A 26658-nucleotide genomic window follows, 5' to 3' on the forward strand; every position below is an offset into this window, starting at 1 on the left:
CCCATGAATCAATAGGAGAATTCGTCATTCGCCTTCAACGAAAAATAACGAAGTGCGACTTTGCCAACTTTAATGACGACAAAGCCATCAGGCTGCGCATAATTGAAGGATGCATATCCTCAATGTTCCGGAAACACCTCCTAAAGAAGCCCTTATCTCTAAAAGAAGTGCTGGACTTGGCCAGAGTTTATGAAAAAGTAGACATCCAGGCCGCAGCCATTGAAACCCCAAGAAGGGCGATATTATTGCAGCTGTAAATCCCTATATTCGGTACCCCGCCTCACAAAATAGAACAAACCCAAGATACACATCTCAACGGACACAAAACGACTGCCAATTTTACCGCTGCGGATTTGAGTACCCACACAGAGACCCATGTCCTGCCATCGGGCAACGCTGCCTAAGATGTGGAATGGAAAACCACTTCCAAGTGATGTGCAAGGAACACCTACCTGAAGGAAGTTCAATCCGTCAGCGACCTGCCAACCGCACAATAGAGACACATGCGGAACAACATCGCCCTGCAGATAGAAGCACTCCATCTACTATAAGCGCCTACCAACGCCCGAACACCGTAAGAGCCCTTGAAGGACTCCAGATCGAACCAGACAGGGAAGACCATGAGCTGTACGACATCCGTCAACGAGACTTCATGCAAGCGCCAGAACGAGGGGTGACATACATGGGGGAAACCTTATTTCCCCACGAACAGGATGTAGACCCGTACCTCAACTCCCCACCAAGATATCAGTCAAAGGAAAACGAACATACTGAATACCTACAAAATGGTTACAACAGGGAGTACGTCAGCCTCCTCAGTGTCGATGTGGAAGACACTTCAGCTCCTAGAGTAACAATCCAAATGGGGGACACCAGAAACAAATTTGTCATCGACACAGGAGCGACGGTAAACGTCATGAACGAAGACCTATACCGGAATATCGCCTCCTCATACCCCATACGAGAATCCAGGACACACATCTTTCAATGGGGAGCGGCCCTACCCATGACCTCCAGAGGACAATTCCAATGTGACCTACGACATCGTGACCTCACCGTAACGTCCACAATACATGTCATAAAGAGCCCATCCATCGGCCGCTGCCTCCTCAGTTACCTAACAGCTAGCGCCCTGGCCCTAATTGACCTACACTACGACCAGTCGGAAATCATAGAGGGACACCCATCGACACGTGAATCCATCATGGCGATAATAGAGAGACCCTTGGTAAAGGAGACCTCAAAAGCCAATTCCCCAAACTATTCGAAGGGGTGGGGATGCTCAAAAATTCGCCCATCAAGCTGCACATCAATGACACCATTACGCCGGTACCACAGCACCCCCGCAAGGTGGGCTTCCACCTCCAGGAACAGGTGTCGAAGGAGATTCAACTCCTCCTTCTTAACGACATCATAGAGAACGCAGAAGGACCAACGCCATGGGTATTCCCAATAGTTATCGTGCCCAAAGACAATGGACACCTCCGCATATGTGTCGATATGCGCATCCCGAACACTGCCATCCAGAGGGAGAGGCACCCAGGCCCGAGCCTTGAAGACATGCTGATCAGGCTTAATCAAGCGAGGTTCTTCTCAAAACTAGACCTCAACCAGGGCTACCACCAGCTCGTCCTGGACCCGGAATCGAGACCCATTACCACCTTTGCAACCCACAACGGGCTATTTAGATACAAAAGACTAAACTTTGGCATATCATCTGCTGCAGAGATTTTCCAGGAGACGATCAGACGCCTGATAGCATCTGAAATGAACGCACTAAACTATAGTGACGACATCTTAATCTTTGGGAAAGACCAAGAACAGCACGACAAAGCCCTAAAAGCTGTTTGCAACATCCTCCAAGAAGCAGGGTTGACGCTCAATGAATCAAAATGCGACATCAACAAGACAAGCCTCAAATTCTTCGGGCACATATTCTCCAATAGAGGAATCACAGCCAACCCGGACAAGATTAAGGCCATCACTGACCTCCAAGCACCCACGACTACCGCAGAACTGCGCTCCTTCCTAGGCATGGCAGGATACTGCGCACGCTACCTCCCGAACTATGCCACAACAACTGACCCGCTCCGCCCCCTCCTGAAGAAGGACCAACCTTTCATCTGGGATGCACCCTGCCAAGAAGCGTTCACGACCATAAAAGAAAGTCTCACCAACAACCGCCAGCTGGCATACTTTCATCCAGATTGGCACACATCATTACGGTTGATGCCAGTCCAGTAGGACTAGGAGCAATCCTCGCCCAGACCGACGCCACGGACAACACCCACCACGCAGTGGTAGCATACGCCAGCCGCGCCCTATCACACACAGAAAGGGCCTACTCGCAAGCGGAGAGGGAAAGCCTAGCTGCAGTATGGGCCTGCGAGAAATATCATAATTTTATCATCGATCGGAAGTTCACTCTAGTGACAGATCATCAGGCACTCCTCTCAATATTTGCAAACCCCAAAACCAAGATGCCACCCCGCATAGAGCGATGGGGAATAAGACTGCAAGAATATGATTACGCAATCGTTCACAAACCTGGAGGAGACGCCAACCCAGCAGACTACCTGTCCAGACACCCCCTGATGGACAAGGATGACACCCTGGCCCATGAGACCACTGATTACATCTCTTACCTGTCATCAAACGCCATGCGACCAACGATTTCAACTGCAACTTTCAAGGAAAGGAGCAAAGCTGACCCAACGATCAGAGCCGCCGTCTCTCTCACCCGCGCTAACAAATGGAGAGAGCGCCAGAAAAGAGGTACCGGGGGGGAGGATGCAGACCAGAAGGAACTTGATCGGCTAGCCAAAGTACACAATGAGCTCATAGCCACGGACCAGGGAATCTTGCTACGCGGGAAGAGGCTGGTAGCTCCGAGAGACCTAAGGAAGACCCTGGTAACACTGGCACATGAAGGCCACAGGGGAATTGACAACACAAAACGATTTCTCAGGAACTACGTCTGGTTTCCATACATGGACCTGATAGTCGAAGACATGCTCATGCACTGCAGACCCTGCCAACTGGCAGCAAAGGGGCCAACCCCAAACCCCCTACAACTAACCACACTTCCAACAATCCCCTGGCAAAAAGTTGCGATGGACTTCTATGGACCCCTAGAAGAAGGGGGATACCTACTAGTGATAATAGATTAGTACTCAAGGTTTCCTTTCATCAAGCAAATACCTTCTACATCGTTCACGGAAACAGCACCCATTGTAGACGAACTATTCAGTGAGTGGGGCATCCCCATGTCGTCAAAACAGACAACGGATCCCCATTCCAAGGACGTGAATTCGCAGAACTTGCGAACCAACTAGGATTCCACCACCAGAAGATTACACCACTCTGGCCACAGGCCAACGGGATGGTGGAATGATTCATGTCCACCATCAAACTAACCAGACAGAAAGCAGTAGCAGAGCAGACACCTCACCCGCAAGCCATCTGCAGTATGCTCAGGAGTTACCGAAACACCCAACACGACGCAACAGGAAAGCCACCAGCCGAACTCATGGTGAGGTACCAACCCCGAACACGCATTCCCCGATGGGAAGACTACACGCCAGAAGAGGACACAGCCATCAGAGAACGGGATGCCGAAAAGAAGAGAAAAGCCAAACAGTGGGCCGACAAAAAGAGGAGAGCGAAAGAACACCAACTAGAAATATGACAAACCGTCCTAGTGCGACAAACTCAGCGCAAGAAAACAGACACACAGTATAGCCCTGAGCCTCGGGTCATCACAGCCATCAAGGGACCCATGATCACGGCAACTGGAGAACCAGGAGACATCACCCGAAACTCCTCATTCTTCAAGAGACTCTATCTGGAAGAACCAGAGATACAGGAGACATCAGAGGAGAACCCAAGCAAAGAAGAAGAAACAGAGCCCCCGGTGGAAACGACCGGCGAAAGCAGAGAATCTTCAGGGAGACCCCCCAGGACAATAAAGAAACCAGTGAGACTCATCGAACAGATGTAACTGGACTTTCGTGTTAAGCACGGGGGAGGTGTTATACATGAGTAAAAGGGACACAGTCCCTTTAAGAACACAGATACAGGGAGAAGCGGGAAGAGGGCGGAAAGGGAGGAGCCAAGGGGGAAAACGACAGTTATGTTGTAGGAGTGAATAAAGGCAGTTCACAGCAGGACAGGCTCCGTCTCATGATTGCGTGCGAATGTATGAGAGATAGTGAGGGCCTGATGCCACATTTCCACAGTTCTCGCGCGGCTCCTGATACTGAGCAATTTGAATGCAGGGTGTTTGTAACCTGAACACTCCAATTAATAAAAGTGTGTCCAACACGGCAAGCACTTCACATTCTTTATTTGACAAAGCGCATGCATGGATTGAATGTATTTCCTGTTTTTAAAATGGCCACTGCTGCATTTCCGTAATTGCACACAAACATAACTGTAATTGCTGGATGGCGTAATTGCACCACATCCAGCGTTTGCTGCTTTTTCTGCTTGCGTGCTCTCCTGTTATTGCCTTTGAAGCAATAAACTTAAAGCAGATTTCTGCAATGGATATCGGTAATCAGCGCAGAGTAAAACATGCAAGACACTAAAATGTACTCCCAAAACTAACTGCTTGAAACCAACATCTTGCATCTCAAACCTTCTGCAAAAGTGGGACAGGTCTGGTAATATTTTACGTAAACTGCAGGGCATGTGGTACACACAATGCAGAAATGTAAAGTGCACGGGGCTTTATCAGAAATTCATTTATATCATTTTGGTCTGCATGCAAATGTAGACTGAAGGAATATCGTCAAATTCCACCCTTCGATTAGCTATATAAAAGATCATGAAATGCGAGTTGCCTTAATCAGGGAGAACATCAGGGAACATAATCCTGAGGTTAGCTTCGTACTGGATCGCAGGCCAACTATATTTTTCAAATGGCAGAGTTCTTAGGGATGGGCTGGGTATTCCGTGAGGTGTGTTAGGCTTTGTTATGTTATTGGGATTTTATAGAGCATCCTTTCACCCAAAGGTTTCTTGGTGCTGGATATTGAGTAGGGCAGATGAGAAAGAAGAATCATGAAAGCAACCAAGACTTCAGGGCTCTATGGAAAGTCTAAGGAACACATGGTGGCAGTAGTAAGACAGACACAACTGATCACAATTCAAGGGTGTTTATTGAACTTTCGCAAGGGTGTGATAAACGCCTATCTAAACCTAAATCTATAGATGGGATCAAGCTACGACCATCAAATAATAATAATGCAGTGCTAGTGAAGTCTTGTCAAATAATATACTAAAAACCTATACTAAAAAACCTATTGCTAATCGTTACAACTAATTTACAAATAACATGGAGTAATGTTCATGAAAAAGAAAGACGTGTTCACAAAATGATATGTCAGGATGCTCGGCCTCCCTTCCCCATGTTTTCAGCATGGGGCAAGGCGGGTCACTCGAGCAAAGCACACACTCTGTCTTCTGCGACACGAGGACACAGTGCAGTTTCCACATTTCAAGACCTTATGTGTTCAAGCCTCATTACTTCTTGCACGTCTCTTCACATGCACACAGTTTGGGTGTTCACCCTGCATCTCCTCACCCGGGCTCAGATCCCTTCAAAGCAAAACTTGAACTCAAAAGTTCCAGGTTGGATCCCCTTCTACCAGGCTCAGATCCTTTCAAAGCAAAAGTTTAACTCAAAAGTTCCAGGTTGGATCCCCCTCTGCCGGGCTCAGATCCTGCTTAATTAGTCTCCCTCAGCTGGGCTTGGACCAATGGCGATGTACTTTAATCTATCGAAGACTTTCGAATGTGCACATGATTTAGCTTGACCCACTGCATGACCACTTCGATCTCAATCTTCCTTTTCTTACACTCAGCATCAGTTAGATACCAAACAGAGACTTTCAAATGAGTGCCCATGTGGCGCCGGACCACTCTGTTTATGGTATCTTGGCTTGACCTCCCAAAGTCCAATTACTCTTGTTAGTTTCCAATCATGTTTGCATTGCTCGTCTGCTAAGCCTTTCACACTGTTCTCTTTATAAAAAGTCTTGATTCAAAACACAAGCTATTTTGGTATCAGTCTCTGGGACTCACCGGCTGTGCTGTCTTTTCTGACGCTGCTTTGTTGTAGGAGCCAAGGAAAGTACCTTGGACCTGGACGACAGATCCCTGGGTACTTGCGGGTGAGACACCTTCAGGTTTCTCACAAAAGCAAGATGGTGAAAAACATGTTTTATAGCAAATGTCAGTGTGTTGCAGAGTAGTGGGGCCAATATGGAAAAAGCAAAACTGCCTTTCCAGTACTTTTTGGAGGCTGGGATAATCATAAGATTGAAAGCACTGGGTTGCAGAAGTCTACCCAGAGAGTGACCTTGTAGTAAAAAAGCTAGATAAACTATACGTTTTGTTATGCTTTGTAGTTTGATAATGCACCAATTACCACCCCAGTGATCTCACAGCGCTACATCTTGTCTCAGAATGTGTCACACTGTGCCCCTGGCTGGGGTAATCATACCGTGGTTTGTGGAAGAAGACAAAAGAAAGGAGAGCAAAATATGGGAAGGAGAAGCAGGAATGGGATAGGGCTGCACAGACCTAACGAACTGGAAAGGTACAATGGGATTGTGGTAGACTGAATACACTTACGCAAGGGTGAGTATGTAATGGTTGTAAGGGGATCAGACAGATTGCTGGTCTACAAAGAGGGAAAATAAGAAATCCCATGCTAACAAGTATCTTCCAGTGATAGATGTTTCTAGTTCCTTGGGATTAGTAGTAAGAATTAGTGCAAGCATAGTTGGCCAATGGCCCTAAGATGTGCTTAGGAAGCCCTTGAAGTGTGGAGGCTAGAATTAGCAGGTGGCATTTTTAAGGCACCAGCTGCAAATCCCAAGCATATCACCTGGGAATTCCAGGGCAACTATCAGGAGCGACAGACTCAAAGATTGGCTGTGTAAAAAGGTGAATGTGGGGGAACCACAGTGGGAGAAAGGGAATAGGGAAGAAGGAAGTGAGAACCGTCCAACAAGATCCATAGGTGCATGGCCTCTCCATGAGGGTGAATTCACTAATGCGAGCTGCGGCCCATGTGGAGCCGATGATGTGGCATAATTAAACTGTTGCGTGAACTCATTTCAACTACCATATACCAAATGCCTTATGTAAGCGAGTCTGACATATATTAATGATGCTATACTGACAGATATGCAAGTGAAAGGGAGTGCAGTGGATCCAGGGTACGAATAAATTAATAAAAACACATGGAAAGTATAAAAGAGGTCATACACCACACAGAAAGGCACCTGTAGCCATAATGTAAATATCAGAGTTGGTGTGACACTAGTTGAACCTTTGATACATGGCACATACCACATAGGTCAAGAGATCTTCCATAACATACCAGGCCTTAGGACCTCTAAGGCTGTGGAGCAGTAAGTACAAAAGGTCCCTATGAGAGAGCACATTTAAGAACTTGGTAAGTGACAAGAAAATCTATACAAACCATGCTATACATGCAATATACCGCTGCCCGTTACGTGTACAGTGAAAATGTTTTGCGTTTTCATACTCAGCGTTGAATTCCCTATAAGAATAGTTTGCCTGGCCCATTTGAAGTAACTGTTTTTTTTCTTCAAATGACTCCTTCTTGTTTATTGTGTGAATGTAAGAGTTCAACTAATTATATTGTTATGGTATTATTTCCTCACCAGTACACTTCAATGATAGTAAGTGATTACTTTGGGACCTCTGCTCTAGAATGGCATCTATGGAGCAGTATGCTCCATTTATTTTAAGTTGTGTTATGTTACTTAACTTTTAAATGTACTTTTAAAGTTTCAAAAATCTTAGCTAAAACATTGCTCACAAAACAATTGTTTCTCTAGAGTTAGATCTTCCAGGAAAGATCCATATGTAGCTAAGGATGATTTGTGTAACCTAATGAGCAAGTTCTTAACAGGAAAATAAGCTGACTATATATATGTGTGTTGACTTGTTTAGTGGAGACCATGTATATATATAATTACATGCATGTTTATGAATCATCGCAATAACTTTCCTTCTAAGGGTCTTTATCCACCCTATGGGAGAGGTAAGGCACTGTTGCGTAATAACACCGTAGACAATACTGAGAACCAGGCCTCTGCTCAGATTGCACCCATAAAGGGTATTGGAATATACTTTGCACACCAGTCTGCGGATAAAACTAGAAAGGCTACTTAGGTTGCTGCTCGGTGGAATAACCTCACCTTGGGGAAAAAGAGTACACTGATTGTATTGCAATGTCTTCTCTAACATACCAAACCCTTTGTGTGGCATATAAAATTGGTTCTCCCTTTGCTTTGGGCTATACTTCTTTCTGTTTGTATAATTAGTAAGGGTTATCAATACTGTGTGTATTTTTGTAGATAACCATTCACTGTCTGTTTTGAGGTGCATTGCACATGTTCCTTGACCCTGAGTTTAAGGTACTCCTGGAAGACAGGGATTTTAGTAGCCTAAAATGAGACTTGTTGACTAGCAAACACACATGACGTCAAAATAGATTTAGCAGCCCTTATTCATATCACCCCCAGTGGAAACTGGGGCACAGTAAATCCATATAGGAAGGGTTGTTCCCAAAGGGACACAATTTAACATTGACAGTATATTATAACATTTGTAAAGTGGATTAAGACAACTGTTAGTCAACAACCTCTTCACATGATATTACAAATGTACATATAGAAAAATAATTTTTCTGCATCATTTATTTGTGTCAACAAACACATCGATTAATACGCACCAATCAATCAACACATACTTGACCATTCATAAAACATGACCACAAAGTTGTTGTACATTAACAAGACAATAACATAACTGGATCAAAACAATCAACAATGAATACAAAACATATAATCCATTTCTTTTGACCACCACAAGAATACATACCTAATGTATGCTTCATAATTGCTAAACAAATATATATTCATTACGTTTGTTTCCTAGAACACACACCAACATTTGAGTTTCAATTAATAGAAAGAGCACTTAACACTGCCTACCTTAAATCTGGTTGAAGCAAGTTTCAGCTGATGGGCTTCTAGATAATTGTCCAACCTTTTTCGAGACCAACCAATTCACTGATCATGTTCATTATTTCAAGTGGTTCAGTAAAATCATATGCTATCAATTTAAAATGTATAATTGGTCCCTCACTTTAAATATTTTTTTGTGTAAGGTATATCAAATGGCCAACTATTTTGAAGTTATGAATGATCCTGCTCTTGATATTGGGTGCTGGTATTCCTTTCTCAAAGGCAGTTCATTTTCAGAAAAAAACACAGCAGTTACATGTAAGGAACCACTGATATTATGCTGTAAAAATGGTTAAAAAAAACTATTATGCCACCTGTGGATTTCGACATTGTCTCAGGAGGATAGCTCAGCAGCAACGTGCTCGCCTTGGATGCAAGACGGCACGGAGCAACTCAGGTTCGATCCCTGGGTCCGCGCTTAGGAACCTCTGGGTATTAAGCGCGTTATAAATAACCTATCATATCATATCATAGCAGGCTTTTTGATGGGTAACTGATATTTATATATACTGCCAAAAGGTTCAGCGTCACTTCGCCCCTCAGCCTATATCATGGCAGAGGTTTACAAATAGTATCAGTTGGCACTTCAAAACGGCAGAGACTGCAGTCTCGTACGGACTGAGACGCCCCCAGTGTTTCCACCATGAAATCTCTCAGATTACTGTCAATGGTGAAGCCTAAGGATGTTGCTGAGTCTGAGAGTTGTGAATCAAATCATTCTAGGTGCATATCATTAAGCCATTTTTGAACAAGTTGTTTTTAGCGAGCGGACCAATGAGGACGAATTCAGTCTTGGATTGGTTGAGTTTGAGGTAGGCTTTCGACATCCAGGACTGTATGACAGCTAGGTCATCGCAGAGATGAATGATGTCCTGCACGCTATTTACTCTCATGTACAACTGAGTATTGTCTGCGTATTGGTGAATGGCTATATTGGGATCTTTGATGAGAGGGCCCAGAGGCTCCATGTAAAGGTTAAAATGGATTGGTGAGAATATGGAGCCCTGGGGGTCTCCGGAGGGGACCTGGAGTCAGTTAGAATGCAACAAGCTCATATGGACAGCCGGGTCTCTGCCTGAGAGATAAACCAATTCTGGACAGTGCCAGAGAATCCCACCCTGTCATCAAGGAGGGAGAGAAGGATGCAGTGGTCAGCAGTGTCAAATGCAGCAGAGAGGAGTTGTTCGATTCTGACAAGTAGTTGTGAAACAACTACTTTTTCCGAAGTTTTTGTCAATAAACGGGAGGTTTGCAATGGGCCTGTAGTTGGCCAGGTCGTCTGGATCTAGGGTTGGTTTTTTCAAAAGAGGTCAACTTAAAATGGATATGGAAGCCTGGGAAAGATCCTTTTGTAAGGAACGCATTGATGATGCTGAGGAGCGCATTGAGTGCCGGACATGGAGCGTCCCATTCAAATAGACCCAGCGAATAACTTACGTCTGACGGAAAACCTCTTCTACTGGAAGTAGAGAATAGCGAGTGGACAAAGGAAGAAAAATGTTGTCAAATGTTTCCCTCCAGCTCACCTGAGTTCTCTTCTTGTGGCGTTCCGCGGAGGACTCCTTCTCCCGGCCGGACCGGGACTTGTATAAGTGCGCGCGAGTCGCGTCTGACTCCAGCGCGAGCGTTCAAAGTTCCAGGAAGTCGCGTGTTCCAGGACGTCCAGGAAGAGGATCGAAGAAAGGTAAGAGATACTGGAAACAGGGGAAAAGGGAAGAAAGAATAAGGGAGTTGGCCAGGAACTTGAAAGGGTAACGCCGAGCAGCACACACACATCGAGACACTACCTAGAGATAGCGTTGAGATGCGCGGAAGCGCGGGGGCGTGGCCCATTTATAGAACGTGCCGTGTCCGACGTACAGGGTAGTACAGAACACGGCACTGGGCACGGCCATGTTGGAAGTATCAAGGAGCACACTCTCCGTCTGGACCAGGACCAGGAAGACCAGAAGGGGCTATGTCCATGGTTCATGACAGCATGCCTCCTCCAAAACCCTGTCCCACCAGGCTTGCCAGGGTGTATGAGATGGAATCTTCTCAGCAATCGAGGGGTGTTTAGGTTGGATAGTGGTTCCCATGTTCTCTCGCTAGGAGGATAGCCTTTCCACTCGACCAGGTATTGAAGCCGACCCCGTTTGTACCTGGAGTCACATATTCTGGATACTTCATATTCCAGCTGATTATCCACAATCACAGGACTGGGTCTGCCGGTTTTCCGGGTGGAGTGGATGTAGGGTTTGAGTAGAGAAGTGTGAAAAACTGGATGTATTCTCTTCCAGGAGTCTGGTAGCTTGAGCCGATAAGAAACAGGATTGATGATTTCTTTTATGGAAAATGGACCATAATATCGGGGGGCTAACTTGTTAGGGCGTAGATGTCGTGGTAATAGTTTCGAGTACAACCAGATCTGGTCACCAATAGAATAGGAGGGTGCTGGTCTTCTTTTGGAATCAGCATATCGCTTAGTGCGAATCTGGGCCTTTCCCAATTGTTCCTTGGCTTCCTTGTGGTTGTTGAGGAGAGTTTCAATCCAGGAATCAAGTGAAGGTACTGGAGTTGGATGTGGTAGAACTGAAGGTAACACAGAGGGATGAAAACCTTGACTGCAATAGAAGGGGCTAACCTTGATCGCTGAGTGATCTGAATTGTTATAGGCAAATTCGGCCAAGGGTATAAGGAGGGACCAATCATCCTGTACCTTGGTTGCGAAACAACGAAGATATTGCTCCCGGGTTTGATTAACACGTTCTGTGGCCCCGTTGGTCTGTGGGTGATATCCAGATGAAAGAGCGCGTTGAATCCCTAGAACACGACAGAGATGTTTCCAGAATTGTGAAATATACTGCGGTCCTCGGTCCGATATGATCTTGGAAGGGAGTCCATGAAGACGGAAAATGTGTTCTAGGAAAATTCCTGCGAGCTCTGAAGAGGAAGGAAGTTTATAGAGAGGCGTGAAATGTACCATATGAGTAAACAAGTCTATGGTTACCATGATGGTTGTGTAACCCCGGGAAGGTGGTAATTCCACGATGAAGTCTGTAGCTATACATTCCCATGGTCTTGTTGGCAGTGTAGGTTGCAATAGAAGGCCCGCCGGTCTCTTATTGTCGTGCTTATTCTGACTGCAGACAGTACAGGTCTTGATGTACTCTTGTACCTTGCATTTCATTTCCGGCCACCAGAACTGTCTTTGTATAAGACGGAGTGTGTTGGTTACACCACGATGTCCAGAATGAAAAGTATCATGGCAGAGAGTTATTATTTTATGTTGAAGTTTCGGGGTGGGAATGATCAAGGCATTGTCCTTGAATAAGTATCCTTCCTTGATTCTTAAGTTCCAGGGATTCTTCCTAGCGACGTCCTTCCAGAGGTCAGAGCACTGGGTTTTGGCTCGAATCTCTTCCAAGAGGTTGATCGCTTGAGCTATAAAGATTGTGTTGGGAAACATTGTAGGATAGGTCCTATCTTCGGTGGTTAAATAGTCCGGACGTCGGGACAAGGTGTCCGCAATCACGTTTTGTGACCCAGGAACATGAGTGATTTGGGATTTGGTACTGGGCGAAGAAGTAGACCCAACGCGCCTGACGACTGTTCCTGCACTCCATAGATTGGAGAATTTGTAGATTTCGATGGTCCGTACGGACCTGGACTGGATATCTAGCACCCAGGAGTAAATGTCGCCATTCTGTGAAGGCCTGGCGGATTGCCAACAGCTCCTTTTCCAGGACGGAGTAATGGGTTTCGCTGGTTGTTAGGGTTCTAGAGAGGTAAGCCACTGGGTGGTCCATCTTGTCCTCAAGCAGCTGTTTCAAGACTGCTCCTATGGCATGGTTGGAGGCAACCGTTTCCACTATGAAAGGGCGATCTAAGTCAGGCTGAGCCGGGACGGGGGCTTGCGTGAATCTTGTCTTCAAGCGTTGAAAAGCCTTCTCTTGCGAGGAAGACCAGATGAAGGGAACATCCTTCTTCAGCAGAGCAACGATCGGTTGGACGAGCTCAGAAAAGGTAGGAATGAACTTTCGATAAAAGTTAGCAAGTCCCAAGAAAGACTGAACCTGTTTCACCGATGTAGGAGCAGGCCAGGCCAGTATGGCCTTTACCTTGGAAGGGTCCATTCCAACTCCTTCTGGGCTGAGGATGAATCCAAGGTAATGAACTGAAGTCACGTGAAAAAGACATTTCTCAGGTTTGACCAAGAGCTTGTTTTCACGGAGCCGTTGTAGAACCGCCATGACATGTTCTTCATGTTTCAAGGGATCCTTGGAATAAATCAAAATGTTGTCTAGATAGACAATGACAAAGAAAACACCCTATCCATGAAACGTTGAAAAACTGCAGGGGCATTAGCTAATCCAAAGGGCATGACTAGATATTCAAAGTGACCAAAGGGCGTTCTAAAGGCGGTCTTCCATTCGTCTCCTTCCCGGATACGGATTAAGTGATAGGCATCCCAGAGGTCTAACTTTGTGAATATTACGGCCCCTCTGACAGCTTCCAGGATATCTGAAATCAGAGGCAGAGGGTACCGATCTTTGAGGGTGCATTGATTTAGACCACGGTAGTCGAGGCAGGGTCTGAGTTCCTTGGAATCCTTCTTTGGAACGAAGAACAATGAGGCACCCGCTGGAGATTTTGAGGGCCTTATGGTGCCATTTTCCAAATTGATGTCCAGGTATTCTCTGAGGGCCTTTTTCTCAGGTTCTGAAAGGATAAACATTCTGCCAAAGGGAATTACTGCCGAGGGATCTGTCTCAATGGCACAATCTTCGGGTCTGTGAGGGGGTAAAGCCTGGACTATGGCAGTCGAAAAGACATCAGTATATCCTTGGTAGACCTCTGGGACTTGTACAATGTTGGAAACCATGAGTGAGGTTTTTTGCTCTCCTGAATGTTCAATAGCTGGTGTTAAGGAGAGATCCAGGGATAAACAGTGGGACATACAAAACTCAGAGCCCAGAAACAATGACCCTGCTGTCCAATTAATGTACGGATTATGTCTTTGAAGCCAGGGCATACCCAGAACCATTGGGTAATGGGCTGATTTGATGATGTCGAATGTAATCTGCTCTTGGTGGTGGTTTATGGAGAGACGGACCTCTTTTGTCTGTAGGGTTATGGGTCCTGAAGAGAGAGGTCTCCCATCAATTGCTTCTACCGGCTGTTTAATGTTCCGTGACTCATATGGTATTTTATGTCTGATAACCCAGTCTTGATCAATGAAAATTCCCATAGCTCCACAGTCCACCAGGGCCAGTATGGGATAGGTCTTGTGCTTGGAGGGCGATAGAAAGGCCTGTAGCACCACCAGGTTATTCTGTCCAGGAGAGTTCAAGGATGTGATTGATGTGGAGCAGACATCTTTCTCCCGAAACCTCGCTCCATCTAGAGCTGGGAGCTGGCGTTTCCCGAACGCCGTTGAGGGGCTAAAGGACATTCTCTAACGAGATGCTTGTCTGAGGCACAATACATACACAGGCCGGTGTGAATTCTTTTCATCCTTTCTTGTGGAGTAATTGGCCCACGAAAGGCGCCTATTTGCATTGGTTCGGAGTCGTTATCAGGGGTTGAGACAGGATCGGATTTCACAGTCGACTCCGGAGGGGTTCGTTGAAAGGCAGTCTTAGCCTTTTTCCTTTCAGCCCTTCTTTCCTGGTTACGAAAGTCTATTTGTAAGGCTAGATCTACCAAAGCCTGAAACGAACTGGGGCGAGCCACTCTGGCTAATTCATCCTTGATATCGTCATTTAGACCCCTGCAAAATAAGGTGAAACTCGCTTCAGGGCCCCAATCAGCCTCCTTTACCAGCTGTTTGAATCTGGTAACGAACGTTAGCATATCCTGGGATCCTTGCTGAAAATCAAGTAGGCGTTCCTGGGCGCTGAACACTTGTTCGGGGCGGTCAAACATAGACTTGAGCGCCTGGATAAATGCATCATAATCGTCCAGGAGGACGTCTCCAGAGTTCACTAGGGGAGTGGCCCAAGATAACGCATTCCCTGTAAGATGGGAGATTATGAAGCCCACCTTGGCCCTGGAAGTTGAAAAATAATAGGGCTTGAATGTAAAATGCACCAAGCAGGAATCCAGAAATCCACGTAAGGATTTTGGCGAGCCATCGTATTTGTCTACCACTCCACCCAGTATCACGCTTTCTTTCTTGGCAGAGTCACGTGACAGCACTAATTGTTTGAAGGCTGCGTTCTCTGCCTTTAAGTTCTGTACCTCGGTTGTTAGCTCCTGCATGCCGCGCATGAGGTCCTGGACCGCTTTCTCCATAGCGGTATCAGTGTTGATCGTTTGGCATCTCAATCTGTCAAAGGTTTCCCCCCGGCTCACCTGAGTTCTCTTCTTGTGCGTTCCGCAGAGGACTCCTTCTTCCAGCCGGACCGGGACTTGTATAAGTGCGTGCGAGTCGCGTCTGACTCCAGCGCGAGCGTTCAAAGTTCCAGGAAGTTGCGTGTTCCAGGACGTCCAGGAAGAGGATCGAAAAAAGGTAAGAGATATTGGAAACAGGGGAAAAGAGAAGAAAGAATAAGGGAGTTGGCCAGGAACTTGGAAGGGTAACGCCGAGCAGCGCACACACGTCGAGACACTACCTAGAGATAGCGTTGGAACGCGCGGAGGCGCGGGGCATGGCCCATTTATAGAACGTGCCGTGTCCGACGTACAGGCTAGTACGGAACACGGCACTGGGCACGGCCATGTTGGAAGTATCAAGGAGCACACTCTCCGTCTGGACCAGGTCCAGGAAGACCAGAAGGGGCTTTGTCCATGGTTCATGACAAATGTCAGCATATTATAGGACACACTCACAGGCATCGTACACACAGACAAGCCAATATAAACGGCTGATCCATAAGATTCCTGAGGGTCAGGTGATATGATTATTATCCCCTGCAGTCTGGAGTATGTAAAGATTATACATATAAAACATTGATATGCAAAGAAACAAGAGAGCACATAAGTGGAGAAGTATTACAATTCTTGAATGAAAACCAGCTTTAGCATATATGTATATATATAATAACTAAAGGATAAAGTATAGCAGAACAATGGACAGTATGTAAGCAGGTTAGGGGCGCATTAAGAAAAATTTAATTTTTTCCCTCATCATTGATGGTGCGATTGTGGAGATAATAAACCCATCAAAAACAGTCCTTATATTCCAATATTGATGGGAAACACAAAGAATGTATTGCCTTTTTTTAAAGCATGAAGTTCAGAGATGTCTCTGATGTGAATAGGCAATGCATTCCATATTCAAGGGGCGAGTGTCGAAAAGGAGGTGCACCCCAATTGCCTTCTGCATTATGGCGATATTAGCAGGGCCAGGTACAATAGAGCTAAGATACCTGTTGGGAAGGTGTCCTTTTACTTTTGCTTGAAGCAGTGCACCTTCTAACCTATCGATTGCTTTGAGATGTGATACAGAGGATCTAGAAGCCTACTCAATGCTCCACCAGGAACTAATGCACAAATATAGGTGCTGGCTGGAAATATATGTTCTCTGTGTCCTACCTGCAATAGTAGCCATGCTGCCACATTTTGTACTCTCTGAAATCTTGTGATTAAAAAGATTTGCTGGATCACCCACGTAGAGACTATTAGTAAAGTCCACTCTAGATATGGTGATCACTGTAATATCTATATATGGTTTAAGGAAAGTGAGGGAAAAGAGCATTTTAAGGTGTCCAAAGGACTGCTCAGCCACCGAAATAACCGGGGACTCCCTGGGTAGATTGTAGTCTATGATAATACCCAGGTTCTTAATATGAGAGGAGGGGGCAAGGAAAAAAGCTGGATGGTTGAGGTCAGGTGTAAACAATGTATGATGGAAAGAGTTGTCAGTCATAAGGGCTTCTGTTTTTTCTGGGTTAAGTAGCAGTTGGTTGGATGTCATCCACAGGTTTAGCTGAAATATGCTTTTGTCGATGTTTGTGGCTCTTAAGATAAGTTGTGCATCGTCAGTGTAGTTAGGCCAAGAAAAGCAGAGTGACTTCTGAAGTGGGGGTCCAAAAATATCGACTAAACGGGAATGAGGAAAGGAAGGATCCTTGGAAAACACCAGAAAGGCACTATTTAGATTCAGAAGTATATGATTGGAGAACAATGCCATATGAGCGCCCGTTAGGAAAAAACATTATCCATTCTAGGGCTAGATCCATAATGCTTAGGCTGAATAAAGGTGATCTAAGTATACTAGGATCAACCAAGTAGAAGGTGGCCGAGATCAAGCAGGATGAGAGCAGGTGAATTATCCTTATCTGCGCTAATTATTATGTTGTCACAAATCAATTAAAGGATTGACTCTCTGCTATGCTTAAATGTCAGACCCACGTGTGCCAATTCCAGCAACAAATTTCCTTCTGAAAATTTAATGAGCAGTTGGTAATACCGGTGCCAGTAATAACGGCAATTCTTTGCCGGTGGGGGCCTGATTTACCTCCAGCTCTGGTAACCCCCTACTGGCAAACCTGTAGTTTGGCGGTGCGGGAAAAGTGGCAGTAACGAATTACCACCACTTTTACTGGTACTTTTCTCTGGGGAATCACCTGCTGATCAACTCAACATGGATATGGATGAGCAGGTGCTCATGGGAGAGAACCATATACAGTGTGTCAGTATCAACCGCTGAGACTGACTCAATGATATACTTCCAGAGTATTTACTATTTCAGCAGCACAAATGAAGGCCACTGGCTGTGAGGGAAAATGGAAAATCTCAATACCTGTGCAGAATAACGTAAAGCCAAACTGTGGGGTATGGGTCGGTGGGTTAAAAGGATATGATCTCAATCGTCTTTTTCAACTAACAAGTCTCTACATGTGGGCCTGTGTGAAGAGGTGCTGTACCCCCTAATCAGTACTTCCCTATGGTACACAAGGTTTGGAAACTAACTGGTTCCAACATTGAAGTTCAGAGGCATAATAAAGTCCTGCATTGGTCTTGGCTCCAAAACATTTGTTCCCCCTAGGTTCACTGGTTTTGTGTGGGAAGTGTGTGGCTGGCTGTCAGAGCCTTCCTATGTCCCTTCTTAACCCCTTGAGTTCTGTGGTACCTCAACTGGTCCCACCCTTCTTATCGCCATACTACATTTGCGTACCTCCTCCCACCATGCTAATCTCCTCAAACAACTTTCTGACAGTTTCCTTGACTCTGCTAACCCCTTCTTCCATTATTTCAACCTCCACCTGAAACTCTGAAGGTCCTCCATAAACTCACCTACAGTCTGATTAAGTTCAACAACCTCCACTAATAACTGTCCCATCTCCTCCTCAACTTTTCAAGCCACCTTCAACACTTCTCCTCCACACTCTTCCGTCTTTCATATGGTAATCCCTCCTTCAATTCTTTCCTCCTTCTTACCTTCCACAAGTCTCCTGGTGATATTCCTATTTTAAATCCTTCTCTCCCTCCAACCACCAAAAACACATTTTCCACTTCCTCCCCCACTAAAATGTTACGATCTCTCCATCATATGATGCTCCTCCAATGTCCTCTTCTCTGCTCCACACTACTCCTTCACCTCCTTCCCCAATTCCCTTCACATGCCAACTGTCCTTCTCCCCAACAAACTACAAACTGATTGTGTTTGGCGCTTCTTTTATAGCATCCTGGCCCCTTCCTTGGCTTGGGTTCCAGAGCACTAGGTTGCATCTGAGGCTTTTAGGGGAGTGTTCCACTGTGATTGGCTGTGGTCACCTTATCCCAGGGACACTCATAGGAGGTGGGACAGGCATCTTTATTTTCACTGATCTGTTCTGCCACTCCCTGCCCATCTTCTATCTATATATCCTGCTTTCACACAGGTAGAGCATGTTTGTCCCTTTACAGTTACTTCCTGGGTCTATCGTCCCATGAATCCCTCCCTTCTGATTTAGTGGAGCTCTGGAAATTATTGTTAAGCTTTTTTGACTGGTTTGACAGTTTTCCAGATCCACACAATTGTCTGCATGGTTTGCCTGTATCCATTTCGGGGCATTAATGTGTTATCATGGGTTGTATCTGTGTTAGGGTGGCAATGGACCTCCCCTGAAATCTTCCTCCTTAGGAATACTGTGGGAGAGTTCACTCATTGCAGGGAAAAGGACTGGCTAAGAATACCTCTTTCTCATATAGACTCGCTGGCCTGGGTAGATGATGTACTCCCCTCCCCACCATTTGATAAACCAAATATTGCCTTAGAGATGGTTTTTCTGAGCTTTACCATGGCTTGGGTGGCACAGGGTCTGTCTGGAGAGGCCACAAAATCACAATGATTCTGCTGTCATCAGAATCTTTATGAATGTCCAGTCTGGGGTATCTGCCAGGGGTGTTCCCTACCCGTGATGATGCAAGGGCATGGGAGAAATCACTGGCAGACCTAATACCAGGGAGAAAATCCCTGAAAAATGTCTGCACCTTTTTCTCCTGATTTGTCTCTGGCAAGAGTGAGTGCTTTTCATGGCAACCATAATATAAAATCTCAACGCGCTGAAAGTGTGAAATTGTTTCCTATCTCCAGATTGATCCCAGCGATGACCAAGCCCCCGACGATCCCTTTTGCGACTCCATCCCAATGACGATCGCTGCAGCATCATTTGATGACAGATACAATGATTGTGAGGTTAAGATGGAAAAAAACATTCAGAAACTGCTCACAGAAGACATGCAGAAAAACGCACTCTTTAAGAAATGCTGGAAAGAAGCAGAAGGCTTCTGGAGGGAAAATAAGTACCAAGTCTATGATCCAAAAGTGAAGGACTTCTATGCCATTGCCATTGCAGCGTATACCTCAGAGGATTGCAACCTGTACAAACCATTCAATGATGCCACCAGGGCAGCAGGCCAAAGCTTTGAAGAGTACCAGAAGTACCACTTCAAAGCCTTTCACTTCCTGCTTACCCGCGCCGCCACACTGCTCCACCACTGGCCACGTCGGACCCTGTACAGGGGAGCAGGCCCAGCGTTCTCAGCCCAGGAAGGCAACATTGTCCGTTTTGGACACTTCACCTCATCATCCTTCAAGCGCAGCGTGGCAGAGGAATTCATGATCAAAACTATTTTTATCATAAAGCACAGTGAATATGGGTTCCCAGTGAAGAAGTTTTCCATGTTCGTCGGAGAGGAGGAGGTGCTTATCCCGCCATACGAGTTGTTCCGTGTCCTGTCAGTGTTGGAAGGGGAGAACAATCGGAATATCACGATCACATCAGATGGGCAGTGCAGCAACTGGAACTGTGCCCTGCTTAACGGTAAGCTTTCGCCAGGCCTTCACATTCAAGCAACTGGAGAGTGGGTCACTTTTGATTACCCCAGCCACATAGAGCTATGACATAGGATTACCCCCTGTATTGAAATCATAGAGCACTGAGTAGCATGGTAGTACACAGGGTCTGCAGTGAGAACATGCGTATGTGCTGGCAAGGAGGGCTTGAGTTCACTGAGTCTTGAGAAGAGTGGTTTTGCTTTCATGTTGTAGATGCTGTTGGACAGATTTCTTGAACATTATGAGGGCGGCTGTCGACCAGACGTCAATTGAGGGGTTGCTGCAAAGACGAGGCTTTGGGAGAGAGGGGAAAACCTGCAGTTCAAGGAGATGCAAGGATTTTTAGGGACAATAAATAAAGTGATGCAGGGATTGGAACCTGGATGGAATTTAGGGACTAGTGTGTGATGGACAGTGCAAATAACAGGGGGTGAGCGGGAGGCAGTGCGATGGTTGTATTTTATAGGCAGCTAGCTGGGTGGTGGTAAGGAAAGGGGGCAGTGAAATGGAGGTGGTAGGAGAAGTAAAAACACTTTCTGAAGCAGCTGGAAGAGGTGGAGGCGCTACAATAGTCCAGTTCATGGACAAGCAGGGTTAGCTGTGTGCAAGGTGAGATGAGGGTCATGTTTCAAATCTGAAGCAATTTGCATTAGGCATATATGGCTGTGGGGGCTGAGGATAGTGAGTGTTTTGTTGCAGTCAAAGTGAAGTTTCGGGCGTAGAGGGAGGGGAGAACCAGGTCAGGAGACAGGAAATGTGAGGGTTCTGAGGGGGGGGGAAGAACAGGAAAGTAGGTGATTTTGATATGTTCTGTGATCTCCAGGAGGCATTGAATGGCCACCCAGTAGTTGATGACCTAGAGACACTTCATGATTTGATAATGCATAGAGTTAGTTGGTGAGGAACGACACACACCCCTGCATTATCAGCTGAACAATAAGGGAAGGCGGTATACCCAAAGGCGATGGTGAGAAGAGAAAGGGAGCTACAACAGACCCTTGTGGGACATCAGGGGTAGTGGATTAAAGGCTGATTTAGCAGAGCACCCTGACACAGACTTTGTGAGATCACAAATAAGGCAATGGTTGAGTTGGTGATGCCTAAAGCGGGCAATGTGTGGGAATGTGTGCCATTATGTATTGTGCTGGAGGAAAACGGTCAAGGAAAATAAGGATCACAGTGATGCAGTTATAGAGGTGAAAAGTAGGAAGTTAGAGGCAGGGAACAGGGACTTTTTACTGTAGAATTTATATGAGTTGCTATAAAAAAAAAAAGGATTGCCATGGAGCAGGTTTTTACTGCTGGACTTGCTCTGAAAAGGGTTAAGTTGCAGAACCAGATATGAAAGCGGTTATCTTGCAGATGGAAAAAGAGAGGGGCAGCCATAGAGGGGTTTATCCTTCACGAATAAGTCACTCAGGGAACATTATGAAAGGTGTTTCACTGTTGATGGGATCAGCACAGGGTCAGGGGGAGGAAGGATAGCTCAGGGGCAACGCGTTTGTCTTGGACGCAAGACAACACAGCGCGACACAGTTTTGAATCCCAATCCTGTGCTCAGAAAACAGTTGTTGGTATTAAGCGCGTTATAAATGAACAATTATAATTATTAATTGCTGTGCCGTTCAGAAAGAGTCTATACAGGCAGCTGTTAAATTGGTCTCCTCTGAGGTTTAGGTCACAAGTAAAGATATTTTAAAAGAACTTTGAATTTCTAAATCCTGCTTTACTTTATTTTTCAGGGAGGAAAGGAAAATCAGACTGCCCTGACCACACAGGTAAAACAGCACAGATGATACTGCTCCTGATAATCCTCACCACCAAAACTCCTCATGGCTTTATCCTTTTCCACCTCTGTCAAGCTTATCAACTCTTGGCCTTCGTTCTTCTCTTGCTGCATGCAGGCCTCTCAACCTCTATGCTCCCCAGTCCCCAACAGGGCTGGAGCTGACCTCCGGCCACTCCTTTAACTTGTTTGCTTAACATAAACACCATTTAGCTCCATCATCTGGTCTTTTTTTCTGCCCAACCATTGTGCTCCATTCCTTTCAAATAATGGCCTATCTGCACTTGCCTATCCAATGAGTAGGTCTTGAACTGAATCTCACTGCTTTTATGAGCTATTCTGATGTGGAATGTGCCAGCTACACCGACTGCCTAATTAGCAGATTTGACTTGGGTTTCATGCTCCCCTGCTTAACAACATGGTTAATCGCTGACCCCGGCACATCCCTCTTAGAGAGGGACAAGCCAATGAGGGCTTGAACCAGGCTCAAGCAAAATGTCAGGCTCTGGCTCAGCTCTAGGCACCCTGGAAATCGAGAGGCAAACAAGAACCGAGTAAGGCATTAAGTGGCAGAATGGGAGATGAGTGAGAAAGAAAGGGAGGGTTGAAGAGGGTAGAGAGTGGAGAGTAATACAGGGGATAGATGAGAAAGAACTGATAAGGAAGTTACCGATGTGGCGTGAGAGCGCAGACTGAGAAGAATTGAGGACATTCACAGAGACTTACATATTTTATGAAAAAACAAGATGAAAAGGTGGCAATTGCACAAGGAGCTTCCTCAGAGTGATGTGAGTCAATTTGTCTTAAAATGGCGAGAGGCACTGATGCTCCTGTGCAGAGGTTTTCAAAGTAACTAGAATCAAAAGGCACGGGCATGAGATGTTAAAAAATACACGGCAGGGAGGTCAGTCTCCCTCATGAGGATGAAAAACTGAGCTCCAAAGCATACTTCTGACTACATTAGTTATACAGACAAACCACAACATTAAACATAGTTTCCGACTCCATTATCGATGCAGAAAAACCCACAACCGTTAGCATATTTTCAAGACATTTTCGTGGGTGCCAAAAGGTAAATCCTGCCTATACAGATTTATTATTAACACATGAGCTGGCCTGCCCCAATTGGCTGGCACAAAGCAAGCTTTTCGTACCATCGCTATATATATATATATGTATGTACATGTTACAGTGCATATGTGCATGATTGAAGGATAAACAATTTTCTCTACCTTGCCAACAACCCGTGCGTGGCCTAATTTGGTTGAATGAAAATCCCTTGGACGAATACCCCTTCTCAGTTTCCACCCTCTTGCACACCATGACCTTTGAACAAGTGACTACGCTTTGTCATACCAGTGTGTATGTAGCCTTCTCATCTTGTTTAAAGTAGCAGTTTGTTCCCCTGCAGCACCCTAGTGTGTCGCATATCCTGCCTAGACAGGTCCCTGCACAAAAATACAAACATCTGCAGGGACTTTTCATGAATGTTATCTATTAAAAACAAAACTTGTGACTCTATTGTGGTTTGTCAGGCAGCACCTGCAAATATGCCCTAGTTCTAACCTGAACTTAAGCTTCGCTGCACGGGGTGTATGTATGAGTCTCTTAACCTTTGGCTGTGAGCACTTCCCTTTAGCTTTCTTGTGTAGATGTGAACTACTGTTTTTATCCATTATATTTTCCACAACATTCCCCCCTTTAGTTGATCTTTGAACTACGGCCATAGTCATTTCTACTCTTGGGTCGATAGTGTTCTCCTGTTGCACCTGCACATAACTATTTGGTTTGTTGAGGGAGATGTTGCCATATGCAAGGCTGGTAGCAAAAATAGATGCCATTTCTTTTGTCCACAGTTTGCAAAACAATATGATCAGCTGGATACAACAAAACACAGCCACCATGATTATCAGTACCAGAAAGAGAGCCTTAAGCAGGCCTGTAGCCCACAAGGAAAACCCAGAAAACTAGCTTATTACTGTGTCCGTCGGGGCTACGCCACCCTCAGATTTCATGGTTAGGTGTAGTTAGTGCAAAGCGTTAATAGCCTGGGAAAGAGTTCAATTTTCTTCATTGCTTACTGGAAGGTACGTGCAGCAAGAAGTTCCCAATTTTGCACCCCCACCCCATATATGGTAGTCAACAGGTCTAACACACAGTGGTTCTGCAGAAACATCAACCAAGTAGCCCTCATGTCCTCTTTTATAGCATTAAGGCCATCTTCTGTATAGTTAATCAACTTCATTAGTTCATACCTGATGATCTACAGCCATCGAGTAGTTGCTATATTCTAAAACATTGGTATGATGGACCTAAAAACTATTTGTGCTTCATTGAACAAACAAAATTCCTCTGGAATGTCCTTAAATTGTTCATAGCCCACATAGGCTGGTGATCTTCAAGCGTGATGATAGCCCAGGAAGACCTTCTTCGACATAGGATGATGGTGAAACTGTGTTAAGTTCATGCCAGGTACAACGAGAACATGGGTGTGCAGAGTGACCAGGGAACACAGACCTTTCCATTCGGGAGGTACGCTGGCATATGCTAAGTCTCTGTGTACCCAACAGATGTCCATGTACCTCTAATTTCTTTTTAAACTGGAGGTTGGTGCCTACAAGTACTTTTCTTTGTCCCCTGAATCACAAGGAGAATCTTGACAATGGGCTTCATCACGATATTACCACCACATTTAAGGGTCTGCCCAAACTTGATCTGGGCAGAAAGTTGGAGTTTTACCTACAGCTTTTTGCTGGAGGTAAAAAATCCAGCTTTATGCCTGTTTTTTGGCAGTTTTTGGCACTATTACCGCCAGACTCTTAAAAAAAATGGGGAATTACAGTCTTACCACTACTTGTAATCCGGTGCAAATTGCGCCGGACCAAGAAGCGGTAACGCTATTTGCATTGGCGGTGTCCCAAAGGTACTACCACTGGGATACCGCTAAGGTCATGATAGAGCCCAATGTTATTATTTTAGTGGGGGGCAGTCTTTCCCCCAACCGGGTCAGTATGTCAGCATATATTTTGTCCAGAGTGGTGAACACTGGTTCTGGGTATTATCGAATATATTGGTTCTGCTCATTCCAATACTTGGCACATTCCAATGAAGTTGGATGGGTGCGGTCTATGTCCCATTACTATGAACAAATCTCTTACCATAAAACAGTGGTCAAAGCTCACAGTCTTTGGCTCTTTTCCCAGTACCATTTCTACATATTGTGGAAGGTATGTTGGTAAAATAATAACCTTCTTCCGTAATCCTCATTTCCCATTCTTTTATAATGTGTTTCTGCCCTAACCGTTGGAGCTGTGCTATTCTTTCTCCGAGGTCATCCGTGACCATCACTGTTTCTGAGAACCCATTGTCAAAGACCGATATATTTGATATGATGGACGAAATTCTAAGAGGGCTTACTACCTGTACCTTTCCCCTTATTGGTCACATTGCCAAATGGAGTATGCATTTGGTTATCCCTGAATCTATTTCCTTAATGGTGTGTAGTTGGGGTTTACTTGTTGCGTGCGGTATGAGAGAACAAACAAAACAAGAATAATTGGTATTCTCTCTTCCAATCATCTGCATGTGCCTGTACAATCAATTTTCCTCAACATAAAAATGCGGATTTTCAGATCTATTCATAACTAAACGAGGATTTTCAATACTATGGGCCTCATTATGACCCTGGCAGAATGGGTTTAACAGCGCCGGTAATGGTGCCGGTGCCGTTAAACCCATTCCGCCCTATTACGAGGTCCTTTAGCAGGTCCCGCTAAGGGCGGCTGGTTTTACAAGGTGCCCTTAGTGGGAGCCGCTAAAGGACCAGGGAGCTAACAACGGGCCCGTTATTAACGGGCTCGTTGTTAGCTCCCTCCCCATTCCCATTGAGCCCTATGGGGGCTCAAATGGGAATGGAGATGGGTAAATTGAATGAGGAATTACCGGGTCCTCCAAGGTTAGAATGGCCCGGTAATTCCACATTCAAGGAACCCGGACCCGAGTTTGGAAGCAGCCATGCCGCAAATAGCAGCTGGCTACCTCCGAACTCGTAATGAGGCCCTATGGCTCAAACTAGTGTATAAATAAGCCTTACAACTAATAGCCTATACTTGGTTTCTTTCTTCCCTATGATCAATAATCGTTTGGTGCATGCTACATCTCGAAGCATTACAAAAACAAGCAGTGCCCCAAGGATAAGAAAAATCAAAGAAAAACAATAAAGCACAAGGAAAAGACACAATGGGCCTCATTACGACCCTGGCAGTCCCGTAATGAACGGTGCCGGTAAGGGACCGGCACCGTTCATTACGGGATGCCTGATTATGAGGTCCCCTAGCGGGACCCGGAACAGACGTCTGGTAAAACCAGACGTCCTTTCCGGGTCCCGCGCGGGGATCAAGGAGCTAATAACGGGCTCGTTATCAACGGGCCCGTTACTAGCTCCATCCCCATTCCCATTGAGCCCTATGGGGGCTCAAATGGGAATGGGGAATGGTTTTGTGCATGAGGAATTACCTACTCCTCCAAGGTCGGAATGACCCGGTAATTCCTCA

General features: G+C 45.5%; 1 protein-coding gene across 1 annotated transcript in view; it reads left to right on the top strand.

Annotated features, from left to right (window-relative positions):
* Positions 1-26658, top strand: part of LOC138580939 (NAD(P)(+)--arginine ADP-ribosyltransferase 2-like) — a 174304-nt gene that overhangs the window by 63561 nt on the left and 84085 nt on the right. Inside the window, exons 3-4 of the mRNA XM_069651873.1 lie at positions 19576-20305; positions 22062-22097. Coding sequence (XP_069507974.1) covers positions 19576-20305; positions 22062-22097 — 766 coding nt within the window. The remainder of the gene's footprint in view (positions 1-19575; positions 20306-22061; positions 22098-26658) is intronic.

Source organism: Ambystoma mexicanum, chromosome 3p (genome assembly GCF_040938575.1).
Source record: "Ambystoma mexicanum isolate Mex_15411 chromosome 3p, UKY_AmexF1_1, whole genome shotgun sequence".
Taxonomy (NCBI): Eukaryota; Metazoa; Chordata; class Amphibia; order Caudata; family Ambystomatidae; genus Ambystoma; species Ambystoma mexicanum.